This window comes from Ictidomys tridecemlineatus, chromosome 2, assembly GCF_052094955.1.
Source record: "Ictidomys tridecemlineatus isolate mIctTri1 chromosome 2, mIctTri1.hap1, whole genome shotgun sequence".
NCBI classification, from domain to species: Eukaryota; Metazoa; Chordata; class Mammalia; order Rodentia; family Sciuridae; genus Ictidomys; species Ictidomys tridecemlineatus.
In genome coordinates this window covers 18,798,888-18,823,965 of record NC_135478.1, presented here as the reverse complement: position 1 = coordinate 18,823,965, position 25,078 = coordinate 18,798,888, and the positions used below count along the sequence as shown (strand labels likewise).

General features: G+C 33.9%; 1 protein-coding gene across 3 annotated transcripts in view; it reads left to right on the top strand.

The window, feature by feature from the left end:
- Topaz1 (testis and ovary specific TOPAZ 1) overlaps nucleotides 1–25,078 on the top strand; it is a 68,660-nt gene that overhangs the window by 27,533 nt on the left and 16,049 nt on the right. For 2 of the 3 annotated variants that reach the window (XM_078038010.1, XM_040290104.2), the window contains exons 10-16: nucleotides 1,211–1,362; nucleotides 1,546–1,638; nucleotides 3,510–3,625; nucleotides 12,512–12,578; nucleotides 15,746–15,920; nucleotides 16,518–16,618; nucleotides 18,638–18,803. In XM_078038010.1, coding sequence (XP_077894136.1) covers nucleotides 1,211–1,362; nucleotides 1,546–1,638; nucleotides 3,510–3,625; nucleotides 12,512–12,578; nucleotides 15,746–15,920; nucleotides 16,518–16,618; nucleotides 18,638–18,803 — 870 coding nt within the window. The remainder of the gene's footprint in view (nucleotides 1–1,210; nucleotides 1,363–1,545; nucleotides 1,639–3,509; nucleotides 3,626–12,511; nucleotides 12,579–15,745; nucleotides 15,921–16,517; nucleotides 16,619–18,637; nucleotides 18,804–25,078) is intronic. The other variant, XM_078038011.1, reaches the window with a different exon arrangement.

Here is a 25,078-nt window from a genome sequence, read left to right as displayed (position 1 = left end):
GTAATATACTGAATTGACTAAACATTTTTAAAAGCATTGTAGAAGTTCATATCAAAAGCCATAAAATGTCCAACTTTTCTTTTTCATCCCAATAGTTTCACGGGGATGATCATTTTAAAAAGAGAAATTCTATTAAAACTTCTTTTTTAAAAAAAATTCTTAACAATGACAGAAGAGTTAAATGGCAATTAGCAGACAATATAAACACTGTCTAATCTAGATTCTTTCCAATGACACTTTCTTAAAACATCTACAATACCAGTTTATAATTAACGAAATATAGTTGACACTCTGAATTTCCCATATTATCAGTTGATCTATTTTTATAAATAGCAAGAATTTATCTTGTATGTGCCCAGGAAAAACAATTGTATGTAAAGCACCTTTAAAACAAAGTTGAGTATTATTGCACATATTAAGGTTGTTAAAAATTAACTGTGCTACTGAATTTTGTCATTAGCTAGACTTTGTAATTCAGCTAATAAGTATTTCTGCTAGGAATAACTAACACAAATATAAAGCCAAAAGTAATTTTTACTAAAGCACTAACTAACATATACAGATTTTGGCCTGGGAATTTTGGAATGGGGGAAAAAGTGAATAATGCAGTTATCCCAGTTAATTTTAGTAAAATTAATGGGAACAAATTACAAATAGTTTGCATTGTATAGAAAATAGATTATGGAATTGGATGAATATAAAGGGACTACTTTCTCAAAGGAAACTAATGATTATGATTATGGGCAATTTACTAAAACTGACAATAAGCTGGAATCAGAAACATCACCAGGGTTAATATTATTGGGATTGAAACAACCAGAATGGGTATGTGTCAAAAATAGTCTTCACCCATCACCAAATTATACAATTTCTTATAATTATACAATTTCTTATCCAGGCCAGATAAAAGACTTAAGACTCCCTGGAAGCTCAATTCCCCGGGAGTTTATATTGACACCATGATATATTTGGCAGTTTAGACTTACTTGTGAATAATACATGAGTTAGTGCTCAATCTGATGCTGAACATGCTTGGTTGCCTTCATTACTGAACATGCCATTTTAACTTAATTTTCATCAGATGTTTCTGATACTAAAACTATGCTTTTCAAAGAAATTGACATACTACTTTAAGTATGGAGAGATTATCTGATTTAGGAAAACTGGATATCTTAAAAGCAATAGATGACTATATTTTTCTCGCTTTCAGTAAATATATTTATGGAATACTACAGAAAGTTTCCTCCAGGTATACATTTTGATTTACAAGTGCTGAATGATCTTCTAATTTCTTTACTCAAACATTGTTTACTGAAAGAAGTGTTTCAGGTAGTAAACCTCAGCATAATGATTAAAATGCTGGTAAGTAACTTGAAACTATATATTTTAATATTCTAATTGCTTTGTTGTTTGAAATTAGAAGTTAAATGTTTTTTTAATATTCCCTAGAAAAAACTTGTGTTTTTTTAGCATAAACGAATTTGAGAAACTGAAGGTGTGCTGAAAGACAATATGAAAATGAATGTAATTTTTTGTTTTATCCAGCCTGCTCTGAAAGTATTACTAAAAATATTTGAGCATGTGGCAACTTTGAAATTAAGGACTGCTGTACCTGCTTTAGTTGATATCTTTTGCAAGGTATGATTTTTATTTTCTTTATTCTCTAATAGTGAATAACCAAGAAAATGCTTATTTCCACACGTACCCTTGATCTGCCTCTTATTCATTTTCTTCATGCCAAAGAATTCTGCTTTCAGAAATGTTCTTTTTCTCCTAAAATAGTTTATAAACAGACTCCAGCGGGTGACAAGCTTCCCCTCAAATATTTCAAGCACACCAAGTGACTGCTGATTTATAAAATCTTCGTTTCTACTCTTTAAGTATAGTTAAAGAAAATTCTTTCTCTGAAACATTTGAGGTCATTTATAACTAAATTTGTATGTAAAATAAAACATTGTGACCAAAATAGAAGCACAGTAGCTAAGAATTAAATCTGGCCCTAAACAAAAAGTGAAATAGGAATTTTTATGGTTCTCATAAAAATATAAAAATTATAACTTTTGTCTTGTCCTAACATTGTTTAGTGCTACTTATCCATCCACTTCAGAATAACTAATAAATATTTGAGTGAATACCTTTTTTTTAATAAAGACTGGTTGTTGAGTAAATATTTTATACCCCATTACAAAATTTGAAAGAATTACTTGAGTGGAGATTTTTCAAATCAAAAATTGCTTATCCTCTGTAGTAATTATAGAAAACCTCATTAAGGACCTCACAAACTCTACTACTGAATAACTTGGCTTTCTGCAAAATGTATCCCCATTACTGTCCAAATAAAATTGGCCTTACTGAAAGTATTTAACAAGGACAATGACATTCCATTTTTGCATGTTTAACATGGAGCCATCATTTCTAAAAGTTGTTTAATGCTAGTTCCAACTTCCCTGTTGAGACTTTCGGGGTTCAGTGATAAAGCCATATAATTAATGGAAGAGATGCTTTTCCACCTTATCACTCTAGCAGTGCACAATACCCCTATCTCATTAACATGACTACCATGGAGAAGAGAGAAATCAAGAGCTTTTTTTTGTATTGCTTTGGGTTCCTGACTTACCAAGGAACAATTTATGAGCTGGGGTTGTGGCTCAGTGGTAGAAACCTCACCTAGCATATGAGACGCCCTGGGTTCGATCCTCAGCACCACATAAAAATAAATAAATAAAGGTATTGGTTCAAACGTAACTAAAAAGTAAATGTTTAAAAAAAAAACAATTTATATTCACCCTGGTTTTAGAGCAGTATTAAAGGGCATATTTTTTAAAGTGTATTGGTAACCAGGTAGCCAATTTGTTCTTTGTCAGGCTTGTTTGTAATTGGCCCTGTCCATCTTATCAAAAGGTGCTGCATCATCAGTAAACACAGACCAGCAGGAGTTCTCCTTTCAGTTCAGTCCATGAGAGCCTGGAGTACATAAGGAAGATAGGAAATGAGGCATACATGAATGAAAAAATGTTAAAATTCTTTTTTTGAGTCAAATACTATATTACATATTCCCTGAGTTTTCACCTGATCTTTTTTACTGTTATGTCACCTGAACATTGGAGTCACATGGGGTATTTTTTTTTTTCCTCCTGTGGCTGAGGCCCTAAATGAGGCTTGGGAAGAATATTTCTCAAGAAGGTACAGCTAGGAATGATGTACGAACACTAGTGCTACACTAAAGGATCAAGTAGCAAATAAGAGGTAGAGGTTGATAAATGTCTGAAATGACTTGGAGAACAGGAAGAAAATTCATTTTTTATATTCTTACTTTTGCTTTAAATTCTTAGAGTATCCTTCTGTGATTCTGAAGTGTTTGAAGAAAACACCTTTCAAGTTTTTTAAATGACTTTTAATTCCACTTGTCTCCACATTTCACTTCTTCTGTTAGTCTCTTCATTGTTTCACTCATATTGGCTTCCCAGTTCTTTCACAATCTTATGACTACTTCTTTTCCTCTTCTACAGCTTGTTGAAGCTGGAATGATGCTTGACCCAGAGCACTTTAACTATATTGTTAAGCTTTTATATCAAGTACAGGCTTCCAAACAAGAAATAACTGCAGTTCTGGAAATCAAATCCAGGTGAGAAAAATCATAATTAAAGCTAATACATCTATTTTGGTGGAGACCTATAAAGGATGTAGGCAAAGCACTTCTGACTGTTCATGTGCCTTGATATCTGGATTGTTGCCCATCATAAGCCTTTCTTCCATGTCTTGACTGGTCCTATCTGTCAGTCTGCTTCTGCTCAGCCTTGCCATATCTTTCTCAGATCCTCATCTTGTTTTATCATTTAAATTTGCTTCATACAGCTCATATAGATTTCCTTAATTTTTTTATTCCTGTCATATTTAATAAAATACCTTAATGCCTCTTTATTTTCTTATTCAGTTTATGAATTTCCAAAAGGCCTTTTAAAAAAAAAATTTCTGATACTTATGAGTAATACCATGTACCTGATTTGAGAAAAAGGAAAGCTGTGACTTTTCATACTTTTTTCAATTAAAGTATAACATACATAGAAAACATACAAATTACAAGTATTTAAATGAACCATAACTTCAAAGATGAATTTAGCTTTGATATAAAAGCAAATGGCATCAGCCCCTGCGGTTATTCAGAATTTTCAGAAATTACCAATAGATTCCATGGCTATTTCTGTCTCCATTCTCTTCTAATGCAGAAATTCCCAGACTTTCTGGGTTCACAGCATCTCAAGGTCAAACAAAATGCATTAGTAGTGCCATTTATTAAATAGTTAGGTCCAAAGAAGTTAACAGCATTTGTGCAAGGTCTGACAAAATGTCACTTGAAAATGTGAAAATGTCAAAGAGCTTGTGGTACCCCTATGAGTTTTCTGTAGTGCCATCTGTGCCTTGGTGCAATTAGAGAAGTACAGCTCAAAGTAATACTACTTCTCTTCAAGGACCAGTATTGAAGTTAATTTGAGTTCTTTGAATTCTTTAGCTACTGATAGTTACAATTTTCATAGAAACAAATAGTATTAAACGCTATTTTGGTTAAATAGATTCTTAGGGCTTTTCATGAGGAAAATTACTGTTCATTTAGCATACACTTCTGGGATACAATTATTTATAAACTGGGTACATTGATATAGTAACATTAAGGATGTTCTTTCTAAAAACTTTACCCGTTTGGGGGCAGCAGTTACTATGGTAAAGAGATCAGGTGTCTAGCAAATTTTAGTCTACCACTAGATTAGCTGCTGGCATAGGGAAAATATACACACCAGGGCTCGAGAGTGGCACTATCTTTATGCCCTGGGCAGCTGCAGAACTCTTTTTACAAGTAATTGAGAATAGGATCTGTTGGTATAGGAAGACTCCAGAACAAACCAGCTTTTAACTTTCAAAATAATACAATCATGCAGTTACTCTTACAGTTTCTTTTACATCCTCTTCTTGTATTCCCACTTGGAAGAGTTATTAACATTGGTAAACTGTTTGAGGAATTCTAAGAAAGCAGAGAAATAATTGTATGCAGTTAAGGGATGTGGATTGTGGTTAGGCATATGGACCTAACCCCAACACAAAGGGAAAAATTATATATTTTACTTGAATTTCCTAATTCTTTTTGAAATGCTTTCTTTCCTGGCTTGGGAAATGACTTTTAATGGATATTCATTCTTCATATTTTAATTACAGTTCATTTGAAAGGCTTTTACAGCCTATATGGCTGTCACAAAGAATTTTGGCATTTATATACAGATTATTAGAATGTAAGTTTGCCTATAAATCTAGGAAATTATTATATATATATTCAGTGATTTATTTTAAAACACGTAAAGTTAATATTGATTTGATAGACTTATATCTGCCATTTTACTGTTTTTTTTTGTTTGTTCTTTCTCTTTCCTTCCTATAGGAGTCACCAGAGCAATCTTTAGAATTTTATTATTACCTATACTGTTTTTAAGTCTTTTTATATAGGTTTTTATTAGTAATTCTAGTGCCCTTACCTTTTGACCCAGTGTTCCCAAATCTAGAAACAAACCCTGAAAATTTCAGTATAAAAATAAATATACCAAAGATTATTCATTGCAGCTTTACTTTCAATTTCATGATACTGGGGACATGAGTTAAATAAGCTAGATATCCACACAGTGGAGTATACTTGGAACTGAGTCAGTGATACCCAGGGAATACTGTTGGTTAAAATGTTCTAAATTTGACAGTTATTGGCAGGATGTACATAAAAACATGGCTACATTTCCTCTAAGAAATTCCTTTTCAGTGTAAGGACATAAAGGATGGAAAACAACATGCCATACAAACAAGTTTTAAAGAGTAAGACTCACTGTATTTATTATCAGACCTTAGAGCAAAGGGACAAAAGGAATTATAAAATGGCCAGTACACCAAGAAAATATTGGTGTGTGCACATACAGGACTCCTAACAGTTTCAAAATACATGAGGTGAGGTGATAGAAATGGAGAAATAGACAAAAGTACCCAACTATAATTATAGTTCATCAATACCTGAGAAAGGGATGTCAAAGTACTAAGAATCGGCAAGGGTCTAAAATAGTACCAACAATCAAGGATCTAATAGGCATTTATAGACCATTCTACTCCAAAGCAACAGAATACATATTCTCTTTTTTAAGTACCCTTGGAATATTCACCAAAGTGAATCATATCCTGAATAATAAGCCTTAAATTTCTTAGAGTGTATGATCTGTACTTACAATTTTTTTTTCACCATAATGAAATCAAGGTGGAAATCAAAATGGAAAAATAACAGGAAAATCTCCCAACAGAAATAAAATAACATACTTACTTCTATATAGTCCATAGGTGAAAAGGAAATCTTAAAACTGAGCTAAATAAAAAAATAGAGTATCACAGTTTGGGGGATATAGTTAAAGCAGCACTGAGAGGAAAATCTACAATAAATATTCTAAGCTCATGGGACGTACTCAAACTAAAAAGTTTTTTCTCAGCAAGAGAATAAGAGGGGTAAATAGAAAGCCTACATCCTGGGAACAAATTTTTACCCCTCACACTTCAGATAGAGCCCTAATCTCCGGAGTATACAAAGAACTCAAAAAATTAATAAGAAAACAAATAATCCAATCTTCAAATGGGTCAAGGATCTGAACAGACACTTCTCAGAGAAGGATATACAATCAACAAGTACACGAAAAAATGCTCACCATCTCTAGCAATCAGAAAAATGCAAATTAAAACCACTCTAAGATACCATATCACTCCAGTAAGAATGGCAGCCATTATGAAGTCAAACAAGTGCTGGTGAGGATGTGGGGAAAAGGGTACACTTGTACATTGCTGGTGGGACTGCAAATTGGGGTGGCCAATTTGGAAAGCAGTATGGGGATTCCTCGGAAAGCTGGGAATGGAACCACCATTCGACCCAGTTATTCCCCTTCTCGGACTATTCCCAAAAGACCTAAAAAGAGCATACTACAGGGATACAGGTACATCAGTGTTCATAGCAGCACAATTCACAATAGCTAGACTGTGGAACCAACCTAGATGCCCCTCAATAGATGAATTAATAAAAGAAATGTGGTATTTATACCCAATGGAATATTACTCAGCACTAAAAAATAGCAAAATCATGGCATTTGCAGGGAAATGGATGGTATTCGAGCAGATTATGCTAAGTGAAGTTAGCCAATCCCTAAAAAACATGCAGAATGTCTTCTTTGATGTAGGGGGGGCGGCGACTCAAAACGGAGCAGAAAGGAAGAGCATGAGAAGAATACCATTAAACAGGAACGAGAGGTGGGAGGGAATGGGAGAGAGAAGGGGAAATGCTCAGAAGATGGAAGGAGATCCTCGTTGTTATACAAAATTACATATAAGAGGATGTGAGAAGGAAGGGAAAAAATGAGTTACAGTAGATGGGGTAGACAGAGATGATGGGAGGGAGGGGGAATAGGAAGGGCAGCAGAATACAACAGACACTAGTATGGCAGTATGTATAAACGTGACTGTATAACCAATGTGATCCTGCAATCTGTACATGTGGGGGAAAATAAGAATTCATACCCCATTTGAATCAAATGTATGATATATGTCAAGATCATTGTAATGTTTTGAGCAACTAATTAAAAAAAGCAAAATAAACTTAAAACATAAGCAAGGACAAAATCTGGAATTGAATCTGAAAGTGATAAAAATCAATGAAACAAAAAAACTGTTTCTTTGAAGATTAAAGAAATTGGTAAACCTCTAACAAGACTAAAAGTAGACATTATCAGCATCAGAAATCAGCCCGCCCTTTGTCAGTACAGATCCTGCAGCCATTAAAAGGATTGCTTTGAAAACTTCAACATAATAAACAGCAACATAGATATGTGGAGCAATTTTTCAAAAACCACATGGTACTGAAATGTACCCCATCTGAACTATCATCAAGGTAGTTTTATAACTACTGAAGAAATTTATATTTTAAAAGCTGCTGGAGAAGATATCCAAAGGGCCAGAGAATTCTATCAGTTAAAGAAGAGTCAACATGAATTTATACATCCCCCCCAAAAAAATACCAGCATATTTTTGAAGCCAGTGTTACCCAGATAACACAACAAGAGTATGAAGGAGAGAGTGGAATGAATCTCTCTCATGAGCTTACATGCAAAAATTCTCAGAAAAAAATAACACATCAAATGCAGAAATACAAAAGAATTAAACAATATATAAATAAGGTATTCTAATACTGCAAAGATAGTTTAATATATCAACAGCAGCATGAAAAAAGTCATGTTAATACAGAAAAGCGTTTGACAAAATTCATCTGTGCTTGACCAAAAATACTTAGCAAAATTAGGAATAAAGGAATTTCTTGATAAAGGACATCTGAAGAGATCTGAAGCAGACATAACTTAGAAGAAAAGCATCCAATCTTTCAACTAAGACTGGGAACAAGACAGGATGCCTGCTCATACCACTCTTGCATAGTAAAGCAAGAGTCAGAACAAAAGGCATACTGATTGGAAGTGAAGAAATAAAGCTTCATATTTGTAGTTGGCATTATAGTTTCTATATATATATATATATGCCAAGAACTCTTCAAAAACAATCCTGAGACTTAACAAGGACAGCAAGATTGCAAAATAAAGATCAGCTCACAAAATCAGACATGTTTCTATATAATAGCAATGAACTGGGGAAATAAAAATTTAAAATGGCATCGTTTATTGATGGCTCCTAAAAATGAAATATCTGTAGGTAAGAATCTAATAGAACACATACTGGACTTCTATGCTGGAAATTAGAAAATGTTGATGAAAGAGACCAGAAGAGATTAAACAGACATACTATGCTTACGAAGTATAAGACTGAACATAATAAAAATGTCATTTCTACAAAATTTCATCCATTTGTTTAATGCAATTCCTTTTGGAATCATAGCAGGATTTTTCTAAAGTGTATATGCAAAGCTAAAAGAACTAGAGTAGCTGGAACAACTTTTGGAAGAGAATTCTGAAGTGAGTATTCACTCGACCTGATTAAAACTTACTGTATGACTACAATAATGAACACAGTGTGGTTTGAGTAGAATTAGTTTGAAATTTTTCTGTTTATAACTTTGAAGACCATTTTTACACATTTTGTGTGGTTTGTCTGCTCTCCCCCCCCTTTTTTTATTGGGTTATTCCTTAAAGAATTTAACAAATATTAGGCCCTTGTCTATAGCATACATTGCCATTTTTTTTCCAGTTTGTCAGTTGTCTTTTGACTTTGGTGGTTTTTGCCATGCCATTGCAAAAACTCCTATTTTTATACAACCAAATATATCCTTTTTAAAAATTGCCCCAATTTTGAGTCAAGATAATTTTTGTTGCTTCTGTATATCAAATCATAATTTCCCTACCCCAGGGTTTTAGAGGAACTCAAACATGTTTTTTTCTATTGTGATGTCATTTTTAAAGTTAGATTTCTTATCTATTTAGAGTTTGTGTATTGTGAGATACCTAATTTTATCATTTTAAATGGTCATTCAACTTTTCCAGTAATGTTTATTTTTAAAAAAAATTTTATTTCCAGTAACTTGAGGTACCACTTTTATCATGTGCTAAATTGAACATGTATTTGGGTCTGTTTCTATACTTTATTATATTCCACTGGACTGTTTGTCCATGCCCTAGTACTACATTATTTTAATTACAGAGGCTTTAATAGTTTTAGTAGCGATAATTCTTTCATTATTTTACTTTTCCAGTGTTTTCCTGGCTCTTCCTATATTTATATTTTTCTATGTATTTATTTCCTACTTCCTAATTTATAGTAGCTTGTTGGTATTTTTATCCTAATTGTATTAAATTTATGAATGAACTTGGGAAAACTGACATCTGAGCAATTATATCATATTCAAGAATAGGAATTGTTTTCAGAATGTTAGCTTTGCGTTACTGTGACAAATACCTGAGAAAAATATTTTAAAGAAGGAAATATTAGTTTGGGCTCATGTTATCAGAGGTTTTCATTTGTGGTCTGCCAGCTCCATTGCTTTGGGTCTAAGGTGAGGCAGAACATCATAGTGGAAGGGAAAGGTAAAGGGAAGATGCTCAGTTCATGACATCTGGGAAGAAGAGGGTGGGGAAGGGACTGGATAAAATATAAACCCTTCTAGTGACTGACTTCCTCCAACTCAGTCCATTAGTCTGTTCACCTATGAATGGACTGAACCACTGATGAAGTCAGAGCCCTGATGATCCAGTTACTTCTTGAAAGCCCCACTCTGAACACATGAGCCTTTGGGAAACATTCCAAATCCAAACCATAACATCCAAATTTTGTATCTTTCAGGAGTGCTTTATAATTTTCCTCATGTATGTATTTTAATATTTTTGGTGCTATAAGTGAAATTTTCTGTAAATCCTTTTTTTTTTTTTTGGTGGAAAAGGTACTGATTTTTGTTTGCAAATTTTATATTCTGTTTTACTCTGAGGTTAGAGTTGGTTTTATTCTGGAATCTGAGATTTACCAGGTATACAATCGTATCATCTGCAAATAGAGATAATTTGACTTGTTAACCATTAAGCCTTGAAGTGATTCATTTGATTGCATTGGCTCATCCCTTTAGTACAGATTGAATAATAGTGGATAGAGTTGATATCCTTGCATTGTTCCTGATTTTGGTGGAAATGCCTTTAGAATTCTTATTAAACATGACACTGGCTTCCAGACTAAGGTACATATATTTAATTTTTTTTTAAATACCAGAGATTGAACCCAGCTGCACAGCCGCTGAGCCACATCCCCAGCCCATTTTTATTTGTTTGAGACAGGGTCTTGGTAAGTTGCTGAGGCTGGGTTTGAAATTGTAATTCTCCTGCCTCAGCCTCCAGAGCTGCTGAGATTGTAGGCATACGCCACCATACCCTGCTATGTTTAATGATTTTGAAGAAGCATTCCTCAATTTCCTGCATTCTTAAGTGTTTTTGTCATAAATTGTCAAATTTTTTCAAAGGCTTTTTCAGTACTTATGGAGTTAATCATGATTTTTCTTTGTCTTTTACTATTGTATGTGATACTTATGGATTTTCTAAGGTTGCATTTAGAAAATTCCCTTCTGTCTTAGTGTATTATTTTCTTAATGTGGGCTTGAAATCTCATCAACATTTTATTTCCTCTCATGATCTTTTTTTGTTTCGTTTTGGTATGAGCTATATCACTAGCCATTCTTATTTTACATTTTGAAATAGGGGCTTGCCAAATTCCTGAGTCTACTCTCAAAACTTGTTATCCTCTTGCCTCAGCCTCTCAAGTCACTAATATTACAGGTGTGTGCTTCCATGCTTGGCTATGATTGATACTGTTTTTTAGAATTGTTTGTTTGTTTTTCTGTCTGTTGAATTGGTTGACTTTTGTTTATTTATTTTTAATAAATAAGATATTTATTTATTATATTATACTGAGGATCAAACCCAGTGCCTCACACATGCTAGGCAAGCGCTGTACCACTGAGCCACAACCCCAGCCTTTATCTGTTGAATTTGGATGTAAGTGTTATGCTTGCTTCCTAAAAGTAACTGGGAAGTTGTTCCTTTTTAACACTCTGGATAATTCATATAATAATAATAATTCATAGAGCATTAGGACTAATTATGAAAATAAACCCCAAAGTTGGGTATTCTACAGAACTCCTCTTTCTTCTTTTCAGTTGCCAAAGGTTGCTTATTTTTCTTTCCCAAAAACTATGCTATTTCAAAAGTTTGCTTTCTTTAAAATCACACCGAATTTTAGGTTCTTTCCCTGTGTGGTCTGTGTTCTCATCTACTCAGGTGCTTTTGTTTTGTTTTCATTTGCATGACTTAGTATGGATTTAGTCTTGGCCTTCATTTTTGGTGGAGGGGGGTGTGTCAGTATAGGGAGCACTTAACCACTGAGCTACATCCTCAGCCCTTTGATTGTTGAGATAGGATCACACGAAGTTGCTTAGGGCCTCACTAAATTGCCTATGCTAGCCTCAAACTTGCAATCTTCCTGCCTCAGCCTCCCAAGTCCCTGGGATTACAGGCATGTGCCACTATGATGTTGGTATTTTTTAATCAATATCAGGACCTTCTAGTACATCTTTTCTCATTTCTTCCTCCAGGTTTTGTTTGCTTCCTTTGTTTTTCCTTTGATCTGTCTTTGCTTGCCACAGATCCTTATTGAGCAGTGAGGGCAAGGTAGGAGCAAAAGAGATCATGTGCTGGGAGTTGGTCTTTTTTTTTTTTTTTCTGTTTTTATTCAGTTATTTTGAAGTGTGGGCATTCTGGTAGGCTGAAAATACAGTTTCACATGAAATTTATTTTTTCCTTCATATTGTTGTCTATGGTTTAAGGAGTTGTCCTTTTATTCAACTCTAAATATTTTTATGACAAACTTTATGCATTCATTTTTCTCATCTATCTTAGGCATAAACTATGAATAATTAGCAATAGTGACTTTTGGGGGGGTGAACGTAAGTATAATTAACCTTTTTCTATTAAAGGTTACAGAAGAGGCAATTTAAAAAGAACTGGAAGTATGATTTAGATTCAGCCTTGAATGAAATAGAGGTATGACATTTTTATATTTTCATTTATTTTACTTTTTTTTTTTTCCAGTACTGGGATTGAACCCAGGGCCTCACACATGCTAGGCAAATACTGTACCACTGAGCTGCATCCCCAGCCCTGTAACATTTATTTTTAAAATAAATTGCTGGGATCTCTGAAAATCAGTAACAACAAAAAATGTTGGAATAAACCCCACTTTAGGAAGTTTTAGAAATGTGGCTATTGGAGAAAATCTTCAAGGAAGAGAACTTTGATTTTGTTTATACAAGTTAATATTTTGAAATTGCAGACATTCTAATTTATTGAGTTGTGAACTATTCTAAAAATATTCAGTTGCAAAATTATGTTAAGGTAAAATAATAATCCAAGTTTAGTCTTTAATTTTTGTGGCTAAGCAGACTCATGCTGTCATAGATGGCTATAGTATATGAAATGACAAGAGTAATTTAGGATCATACTGAGCTCTCCAAGAGTGTGGAAAATAAAAAGTAGAGGACTTTCAGGATGATCTTACTTTTTAATATCAGTTTTCTGTTCCTCTAGTAATTATTAGTATACTCTTCATTAGTATCTTTACATCCATAAAGCAACTTTTTTGATTTGGAAAATTACTTCTGATTTTATAACAATAGTAGGAATATAGTAAATTTACTAAAATTTGATTTGTAACCCCTTTTGTAGAACTGTATCCCAAAATGATATGTAGGCCCCAAGTTATAAATGGCTAAGTAATAGTAAAATGCAGTCTCTAAAAGTAATAAAATTACATATTACTGTGGAGATGATTTACATCATGCTAGTCACCATCTGCTTTATATAAAACTCATCTCTCCACTGCCCAGTTTAGGTTTGGGAATAATATTATTAAGTTCCTTAAGAACTAGGTGATTAAAACATATGTATGGGGCTGGAGATGTGGCTCAAGCGGTAGCGCACTCGCCTGGCATGCGTGCGGCCCAGGTTCGATCTTCAGCACCACATACAAACAAAGATATTGTGTCCACCGAATACTAAAAAATAAATATTAAAATAAAATTCTCTCTCTCTCCATCTCTCTCACTCTCTCTTTAAAAAAAAAAATGTATGTTGCTATCTGGAAGGCATGGAGGCTTTTCAGTAGTCAGAAAAGTAAAGCTATGATCAGTTACATTAGAATCTCTGGGGGTGACTTCTGGGCATTAGGTTTTGTTTTGTTTTTGTTTTTTATTTGTCCAGATGATAGTGATGAGAATTGAAAATGCCCCTGTAAAGCAAGCAATGCCAATAACTGTGGATATATTTAAAAAGCACTCAGTAGATAATTTGATAACTGATAGCATAAGACCCTTACTGTTTCTCCATTTCTAAAAATGTATGTTTTGGACAGCTTGGAGAATGAGATAGGAAATCATTAAGATGAAAAACTATGAAGGCTTTTCTCAAAGCTAAAACCATTTCAAGATTTAAACATACTCTAGGCTATGGTCTCCTCAGAATCTAACCTTCCCTCTAAATATCTGTTTTTGGGAAAATAATTCTTTGTTGCTATTTGAATTATATTTTCTCGAAAGTCATAAGAAAAAAATGGCTTGACTCTGGATGTATGTTTTTCAAGGAATAGAAATATCCCTTATATAGAAATATCCCTTGATTTGGATTTTGCTCCTATATGAGATTAGATTGATGATTTCTTCAATACCAGGGTGTGTCAGGTCTCCTCAGAATAGCCTTTCTCAAAAAAAGGGGTCTAAATGGCCATGCAGATTCATATTGATTGTTAGATTTCAGTTCTCTTAAAGCCATGTCTCCCTTCAGATGCGTTCTGTCACACACCTGCTAGCCTTATCTGTTGTTCCCTTGTTGGTTCTCTCCCCACTGAATGACTGCATCTTTTGTGAGATGTTTTTATCAGGAAGGATCTCTCCCTGGGGACTCTGGCAGTATTAGGCTAACATTCTCCTTAGAGCTAGTCACCAGTCATCATGGCCATTGGATGGAATGCTCTGATTACTTAGGTCTGGATCGATCGTGAATCTACCCTAGATGAGAATAGTCAATACATTCAAATCATGGGGATTAAGACCTGCTTGAGGGGAGAGTAATTGAGATATTGTGCTCAAGGAAAGAAACATGTAGAGTAGGTAAAAACAAAAGGGATGAGTAAAATCTCAGAGTTTCCCCATTTTCCATTTCCGTAAACCTCATCAAGGTCATAATCTTTAGGAATGATTCATGGATTGCTCTTTTTCCCTACTCTCCACACACAGATATGTGCAGAGGCAGAGCTGGGCAGCTTGAGGAAGCCTTGGAGGTTACAAGGGGGTGGAGGTCAAACCTAAAATAAAGGTGTATTTGTGACATTCCTGGCAGGCAGGACCATCTACCTTGTTTCTCATCCCGGTGCTCTATTTCTTTCCTCTATTTTACTGACTTTGATAAATAAATAAATGTATGAATAATTGAACATGTGTCTGGGACCACATTATTTATTCCCTACATATTCATGTAGCCTTCCTTCTCTAAGGAGCAAATTTTCGAAATATAAGAGCTAAAGAACTGAGAACTATCAGCTCAAGATCCAGAGAAAACAAAACAGGGGTTTTGAAAAATGTGCTTAATGAGTTAATTTACAAAAGCCTGAAACAGTTTTAAAATGCTCATTTGAAAAAGTGAAGTTTCGATAGTTCACTCGGGAAGTCATCTAACACTCCTGATCAAGTTTTTGGCACAAGTTTTATTCACAGGGCTATTTATAACAGAAAATTGTAAATAACTTAAATGCCCAACATTGAAGAACAAATAACATGTAAACCTGCTCAAAAGTATATTCTGTACCATTGAAAATAATGTTAACAATAAATTTGTCATGATATAGAAAACATCAATATAAATGAAAGGAAAGATGGAACATGAACTTCAGGCATGTAGAAAGTAAATGTTCTTGCTGGAAGAAAAAGAAAAAAATAAAACCTTGCATTTTAAAAGATGGAAAGGATCATTCCAGAATGTGTTTTTTAAAAAGTTACCACAGTTTTATTGATGTGATATTCATTATTAAGTTTATAACATTTGCAGAGATTGTTTTATTAATCTTTGTATAAAATCTAACGCCTACGTGTGCCTGGCCCATAATATGTTTGCATAGTTTTCATTTTGTTCTTCTGTTTTGTTTTTAATAATTTTGATAGAATTGTAAAGAAAAAGGTGACTGGACCAAATTGGGAAATTTATACATTAGCGTAAAAATGGGCTGTGAAAAATTTGCAGATTTCCAGAAATTTTGTACTTGTATTGCTGAAACACTCACAAAAGACTGTAAAGAAGAAAGACCAGGTGTTCCTTTTTGTGAATTTGCTGAAACAGGTAAAATATCTCTATTGTTCTGAACATTATGAGAAAGGTGCAGTGATATGAGGATAAAACCATTTTAATATTTTCCATGTTGCAGATTTCATATGAATTTTTCTATCTGCTTGTTAAGTTATATTATAATGGTATAAAGGCAAGAACTGGTGTTTTAGTATCAGATTTTTTTAAAATTCTGCTTAGTTGTATCAGATATTTTATATTCTTATTTTTATTTATAGTGGCTAAATTATTGCTAGAAAATCTCACTGGAGCACCTGAATTTTTGAAACACTGAAGTAGTTACCACTTTACTATTGTAAGGCAACAAAAGTCATAACTGAATTTTGTTCATTTGCGTGTTTGTTTTTTTAGTGTGAATACTTTGTTACTACAGTTTTTATCTGGGGTTAGTAAACTTTGTAAAAGGCCAGATCATAAAGTTTTAGGCTTTGCACACACCATGTATGATATCACACAGTTCTCTTTACTTTTTTAAATAAAAACTATTGTTAGCTCACAAGCTTCAGTAGTATCAGTTTCATGTTAATTTGCCTTTTCCATCATTTTAAATAATTGTTTCATTTTCTTCCATATGCCTACCTTGTGTTTCAGTTAGCAAAGATCCACAAAATAGTGAAGTAGATAAAACTTTGCTGGGAAGAATTGGAATCAGTGCTATGTACTTCTATCACAAGCTGTTGCAGTGGTCCAAGGTACTTCATTAAATGTTTGTTTTCATTATGAATAGTGATAGTTTAAAAAATATGAATAGAATAAAGGTTAACCTTCAAATTAAGAATTTGCTAATAGTCATTACAGGCGACAGAATGGAACCCACACTAATAAGTTAATTGTTAAATGATAACACTAAGTAAATGTGAAAAGGGGGTGACATGAGACTGAATACTTCGTAGAATTTCATTATAGGTAAGACTTAAGAGGCTGTGCTAAATCATTTATATGAAGCAATTTTCTGTTTATAATTTTTTTTGGCCAACTCAGTGTCAGTAGCATTATAATTCTGGAAGAGTTCACGATACCTTTGTTAACAAAAATTCCTTTAAAATTAACAAAATTCCTTTAAAAAACACCTCTTAAAATGCTCTAGAACACTGTATACCCTATATCTTGGTGTTGTAACTTTTCAAGGCTTAGCTTACCATGTAAATGGACTAGTGATCAAGACCGTATTGTATTTCTCTTCTTTAGATTTCCCTGAGGTGGTGAGCAGAGTTATAGACTCAATAAAGTCCAAGTAGTGGGCAAGAAAATTCAAAATAGAAAGTGCTAAGGAATGGAGTTGATAAAGTAGAGTAATTGAAAGTGTGGTAACTATTAAATTAATTAACTTAGCTTTTGTTACCTGTTACTTTTTTAAAAGAGGTCATTTATAATTGAATATTTGTTCAATAATATTTAAGTATATTGTCACTTATATACACAAAAAAATTCATGAATTTAGAAAAAAATTAACTCAAAATGGTGGTACAGAAGATCTCCAGGAGATTGAACACGTATGTGGCAGGCCTAGGGTGGGCAGAATGTACCCTGTCCCTGCCTTCTCAAACTGTCATAGTTTTCACTTAGACCAGAAGAACTACTAAAGAAGACACTTTCTGAAAATTTTTTTGCCGAAAATTCAAGAGTATATTTTTATTTCTTGGGTTATTATTTCTTAAGACATCAAGATGTCAGTGAATTTTTGTTAATTAAAAATGTTTACCTTATTTAGAAAAATTATCACCTTATTTAGTATGAAGCCTATTTATTTTAATGAAGCTTATTCCTTTTTTAACATAAAGCAATAAATGGCCCGGAGATATCACTTAGTGTCAGAGTATACATTTAGTATGCTCAAGGTCCTTTTTCAGTTCCCAGTATCACAGAGAAAATGTTGAAATTAAGCTAAATTTATCCTGAAAAAAAGTATTAATTTATTCAGTCAAATTGAAGGTACATTGACATCATTAGTAAGCATCTAAATATAAAAACAAGTGTTGCAGAATTGCACCTGCAGCCTGCTTTCGTGGAGCCCCTAAGCTAAGAATGTTTTTCTCATTTTTAAAAGTTAAAAACGACCATCAAAAAGAATGTACAAGAGACCAAATGTGTTCTGCAAAGCCTAATATATTTACTTTGTAGCTGTTTACAGGAAAGTTTTCTAGCTGCTGGTATAAAATAATAATGTATGTTCACTTCCTAATATCCAAAATGAAGACAGTTTTATTGTAGAATATGTGAATTTTTTTATTGAATTGAGGACTTTTTTCTGCTAACAGTTTTATCCTTTCCCCCCCACTATCACTCTTTATCTAAATTTGATAACAAAATATCTTCCTTTATATTCTCTCTCCCCGTCAGACTGGTCAACAAAACAGAAGTAAAACCATATAATCAGTAGTTTTCCAAGGAAAGCATGAAATTCTTTCAAATGATATTTTGAGAGGAAGCATATATAAAACAGTAGAAAGGAAAACCACTGATAAAGGGGGGTGCCCAGTGGTAGTAAGAGGGTAGGTAATATGACAAAGGCCTGCTTATTCCACTTCCCTTTCCATCTTTAGGGCTCAGCAGGAAGGGGCTTCCAGAATTAGTCTTAGAGCAGTTTGGCAACCATCAGTCTAGGATGATAAATCAAAATGGATAATTGCCTTCTGCATGATTACCATTGACTTTGTATCTCTCTAATACTATAATTGATACTCAATTAGTGTTCTTTATTTTCACTCTAGGGAAGGAAGGTCTTAGATAAACTATATGAATTAAAAATACATTTTACAAGTTTAAAAGGACTTACAGGGCCTGAGAAGTTAGCACCAAGATGTCAGATTGTGAATATTGCAGCAGAAATTTTTCTAAAAAGTGGAAGCCTAGATGGTGCCATTTGGGTATTAAGGGGTAAGTTCTCATATGCCACAAACATAAAATAATTGTTAAATTTGTTAAATTCTTATCTGTCATTGCTTTAAGTTGATACTGAACTTTGGGTGATAGTTTAGTCCAGATACTAGTGAACATGTGAATAGAAAAAGAGTGGTTGTGGTACACACTGAAAGGAGAAAGTGGACTTGGTTGTCAAGAGGAAATTTTATGAGCCTTAGCTGGTTTACAAGCTAGTACTGGCTGTGGCCTAAGCACCATACTAAATGTTTATGTGGATTATCTCAGTTAATCTTCATAGAGTTTAGAACTATTACAGTTTGTATTCTATACATTTAAAATGTTAGCAGAGATATTAAGCAGCTGACCCAAAATGACATAACAAGGAAGGAACAGACAAATTCAAGCCCAGACAGTCCAGCTTCAGAGTCCAAGCTTCACCTGCTATCTGAAATGATGACTGCAGTCAATGTAAACTCTGTCTTCACAAGTATAAGCAAAGGTGACTATAAACGAAGATGCTTATTTTCCCTATAAGGCAGTCCATTTAGCAGAAATTACAATTAAATTAAGCCAGCAGAAGCAACTAAAGTTACTTTGGTATAAGATAAATAAAAATTCAGAGAGCACAATAGTGTCCCTACATGGTAAGCAGTAATGGCTCTGGCTAATTGGACCATCAGGCAGATTTGATAAAGTAGGGTAAAAATAAAGACAATATAAGAGTCTGTTTAGATAGGAAGATAGAATGGATATAAATAAAGCAAATGGATTACTAATATATGCTATCAAAAACATATGCTAGTACCCATGCCTAGTATGCTAGTACACACGCACACATGATCCTTTGTATTTGTTCAGTACTGAGAGATTATAGTATATAGAGGTTGTAAATAGACTACATGATCAGAAGCTCATTGGAAAAGGTTTTCTCCAACTTAACAGCCAGAAAGTTTTCCTAAGTGGGAATAACTGAGATACAGAAACAGAATTAGTGAAATGCAAGTCTGCACACAGGTTCTTTTTTTTTTTTTTTTAAAGAGATGTGGCAAGAAATGAGAAGGGTAAATAGTTGATAAAAATGGGCTTGGGTAAAATCTTGTTATAGGAAACTTCTTCCTAAACATTTCTGGCAAAACTATTCTTTCTTAAATTAGAAAATGAGAGAATTTATGGTAGCAATGTGGAGTGGTCTCTGGAGATATTTGTAAATTTTGATGTTTCAACTTTGATTATCTTTTAGGTTTTATCAATTATCAACATAGTATTCTCTTTCACGATGGCAGTTTCCCTGGAAAGTAATTTCTGTTAGTAAAATTTTATTTTCTCAAAAGAAGGCACTATGGAAGTATGGTCTATTGTCCTTAGTTTTTTGTTTTTTGTTTTTTTTTTAAATTCTTAAAAGGGTTTTTTGGTTGGTTTGTTTAGTACCATGGATTGAACCTAGGCTTGGTAAGCTGAGCAACATCTCCCCCTCTTTTTTTTTTTTTTCCCCCCCAGAGAGAGGGTCTTGCTATGTTGCTAAGGCTGGCTTTGAACTTGTGATCCTCCTGTGTCAGCCTCCCAAGCCTCTAGAATTGCAGGTGTATGCCACTGCACCCTGCTTAAAAGGGTCCTGTAGTGTACTGGTCTTTCTATAGAAATAAAATACAAATGAATCAATCTCACTTGTAATAAGTGAAGTTAATCTCTCATTAAATAAATATACATTAAAATTATAAAACACTATTTTGAACCTGTGATGCTGTCAAAGTTTAATGGTACATTTTTCATGAGAGTTTGAAGAAATGGATATTCAGAGACATTATCTTGAGGGGCTTTTTAGCAACATACCTGCCAAAAGTTAAAAATGCATATTTCCTTTCACTTATTTTTTTTAAGAGAGAGAATTTTTTAAATTTTTTTTTTTAAGTTTTCAGCAGACACAACATCTTTGTTTGTATGTGGTACTGAGGATCGAACCGGGCCGCTCGCATGCTAGGCGAGCATGCTACCGCTTGAGCCACATCCCCAGCCCCTCTTTTCACTTATTGACTCTATTTCTAGGAATTTGTCCTGCAAACACATTTATGCCTGTGTAAAAGGGTATGCATTGTAAGTATGGAATCTTCCGTTACACCAAAAATAACAAAAGATTCCGGATAGCTTAAATGTCCATTAATGGAGTGCCAGTTAATTAAACTGTATTATAGCCATATGCTAGAATAGAAAGAGGCAGATCCACAGGTAGTCATTTGGAATGATCTCAAAGATCTATTGCCAAGTGAAAAAATAAATATGTAGAAAAGTACATGCTACCATTATTGTAAAAAATGATACTAAAATGGATGCCAAATCATATTTGCATATATATCTTAAAATATTTTTAGAAGGATGCACCAAAAAATGGTAATTATGGTTGCCTCCAGGATGAGGAATTGAGTGCTTTCAGGACAAGAGATGAGAGGCACATTATCTTTTCACGTGTTTTTTTCTTTTTCCTTTTTAAAAAAATCTATCTTTGTTACCTGCTAAGACTCTTAAAAGGTGGAAATACATACATTAATTAAGGTTGAGAAATGGAGAATATTTTACACATTGTTGGTTTGGTGGATGGTAGATTTGATGGTGAGACAGATTCTATTGTTTTAACTTCATTTTACCATTTTAAACTTTTTCTCAGCACTAGTACTTTTTATCCTGGCAAAGGAGCAACAGATTCCTACCATGTCTTCTCCCAATACCAGCATAAAATAAAGTCTTAAAACAATCTTATAATCATGGTCCAGAGTTTGAAAAATAAGTATCTTAATTCTCTGTAATTCAAATTTTGTAAAAAGTTAAGACACTTATTGAGAAACTGCCTTTTGAATTTTAATTTTATTGCCTTTATAAGGAATATGTTACTATATGTAATATGATTTTCATATTTCATATTTCATATGTAATATGAAATTAGAGGGGGCTGGGGATGTGGCTCAAGCGGTAGCACGCTCGCCTGGCATGCGTGCGGCCTGGGTTTGATCCTCAGCACCACATACCAACAAAGATGTTGTGTCTGCCGAGAACTAAAAAATAAATATTAAAAAAAATTCTCTCTCTCTCTCTCTCTCTCTCTCTCTCTCTCTCTCTCTCTCTCTCTCTCTCTCTCTCTCTCTCTCTCCCCCTCTCCCCCTCCCTCCCTCCCTCTCTCACTCTCTCACTCTCTCTTTAAAAAAAAAAAGAAAGAAATTAGAGTGGAAGCAAAACTGATGATTAAAATCCCTTAGTCACTCAGAAATAATTATTATCCACGTTAGTGTTACTTTACAGACTTTCATAGCCTACATTTTTTTTCCAGGCAGTCTTTATAAAAAGGGCTTCTTGGGTGTATCTAATATATTTCCATATTTCTATTATAGATGATGATCCCTGCTAAACATCACTGCTAAATCTTTTTTTTTTTCCTTAAGATAAATTCTGATGGAATCACTGTAGTAAAGGATAAGGGCATCATAAGGCTCTTCAGTAAATGTCAAATTTGCCCTTCTTGCTATTCAGATTTGCAGAATTGTTTTGGTTATCAGGAAGACTGCAGTATTCCAAATTATGCAGACCCCTAATCTGGCTATTCAATATTTAAAAGATGGCTATACATACATTCCTGGTCTTATATTTGTGGGTAGATACAAAAGTTCTCTGCATTTTAAATAAGATTATAGTAACTGTAGTCATCTTAACAGTGTGCGAAAATGTGAGTTATGAAACACCATTGCCAGCAGTGGGTATTCCATACTCCTTTGCTACTTTGGCAGGGTAAATAAGATATTCACAGCTTCGCTTTTAATTTAGGCATTTAATTGACCATTAGAGAGAAATTTTCCCATTTGTTCTTTTTCTATCAGTGGTCTGTTCATGAACTTGGTCTGTTTTCTGATATCTGTATTTCTCTTCATTGATTTGATAATATGAATATTCACTGTGTATCTAGCATTGTGCTGTCACTGTTATTTAATCAACACTACCTCCTTAAGATAGTGGTATCCCAAGATGAGGACACAGGTTCAGATTAATATCACACAGCAAGTAAGTTTGGAGTAGGAATTCCAGTTCACTGCCCTACATCACTCTTCTTATGATGACATTTTTGCTTACCTCATGTGTGTCCCATACCTTTTCAGATTATTGCACCCCCCCCATTAATTAACCACTGTTATAAATGTTACCACTTTCATTTTTTTTTTAAGTTATTTGAATTTGTGAGTCTTCCACCTGTGGCAGAACTTGACACAATAAATATTTAGTAAACATTAGTTGAGGTGGGTGCATGGATTTTTCTTAAGTATCTTTGTACCTTTCTAAGGAGGAAATAGCTGGAGGTTTTGAAAGTACATATGTATGTGTTTTTGCTTTTTTGTTGTTTTTTAGAAGTGTTAACTATTTTTTACTACAGAATTTAGCATAAAGGTTTGCTCAAATACTTAGACTAGTGACTATGACTCCAGTACTAATATAAGCATATAAACATTTCTAATATTTATTAAGAAAAATGTGTTGTCCTCATTTTCAATCTCTGAATGGATCTCTTAGCACAAATCTTGTTAGACTAAGCCAACTTGAGTCTGTTTTTATACAATGGTCTCTTTTATTTCTCCTGTATTTACTTATTAGACCTACTACCTTCTTTGTACTTTTCTGGTTGGTTGATTTGTTTATTGGTACTGGGGATTGAACCCAGATGCACTTCACACTGAATTAACACATCCCCAGTCCTCCCTTCCTTCCTTCCCCTTCCTTCCCCTTCCTTCCCCTTCCTTTCTTTTTCTTTCTTTCTTTCTTATTTATTTATCTTTATACTGGAGATTGAACCCAGGGATGCTGAGACACATCCCCAGACCTTTTTTTATATTTTATTGGAGACGAGGTCTCGCCGAGTTGCTGAGATTAGCATTCAACTTGGAATCCTCCTGCCTCAGCCTCCCAAGTCACTAGGATTCCAGGCATGCACCACTGTACCAGCAGCTTTATAAATTATAATACACATAATATTAGTTCTGATAACATGGATAATATGTATGTCATACTTAGGAAATATCATGCTGCATAGTAATGCCCTTTTATATTGCAGCAGCTTACATATTAAAAATATTAGACCTTGATCTGTTTGGTATTTATGCTTTTCTCAGCTTTTTATTTCCCTCCATGAAAACATTTGCTTTTTGCATATTTATTTTCTTTTTTTACCCAGTTTACATTTTTTTATACTTAACAAATTATCTTTTAAATTTTAATTTAAAATTTTGTTCTGTATAATGCTTTGGGAGTTCTTATTTGTCTGAGAATTCATTCACCCATATGTTCTTCAAAATTTGGGGATTCTCTGTTGGTTTTAAATTTTGATGTGAGGTAGGAACCTAATTTTGTTTATTTCCCTACAGTGTTGTCCCAGTTCATCCTTTAAAGTGCCACTTTTATCATATTAAAATTTTGGATCTGCTTGGGTCTGTTTCTGTACTTTTCTCCCAGGGATCTCCATTTAGGTACTAGCACTGTACACTTATTTATTTATTATTTTTTGACTTTTTGAAATTTTAAACTTTTATTTATCTATTTATTCTAACTTGTTATACAAGCCAGAATGCATTTCAATTCATAGTACAAATATAGAGCACAATTTTTCATGTCTCTGATTGCTCACAAAGTAGTCATACCATTCATGTTTTTATACATGTACTTAGGATAATAATGTCCATCTTATTTCACCATCTTTCCTCCCCCATTTCCCCTCTCTTCCCCTCCCCTTTGCCCTATCTAAAGTTCTTCCATTCTTCCTATGCTTCCCCCCCACACACCCCCATTATGGATCTGCGTCCACATCAGAGAAAACATTCAGCCTTTGGTTTGAGGGGGGATTGGCTTCCTTCACTTAGCATAATGTTCTCCAACTTCATCCATTTACCCTGCAAATGCCATGATTTTATTCTCGTAATGCTCTACAGTAATATTCTACTGTGTATACAGAACAGTTTCTTTATCCATTCATCTTCTGAAGGGCATCTAGGTTGGTTCCACAATTTAGCTATTGTGAATTGTGCTGCTGTAAATATTGATGTGGCTGCATCCCTATAGTATGCTGTTTCTAAGTCCTTTGGGTATAAACTAAAGAGTGAGATAGCTGAGTCAAATGGTGGTTCCATTCCCAGTTTTCCAAGGAATCTCCATAATGCTTTCCATATTGGCTGCACCAATTTGCAGTCCCACCAGCAGTGTATGAGGGTGCCTTTTCCCCATATCTTCGCCAACACCTATTGTTTGTATCCTTAATAGGTGCCATT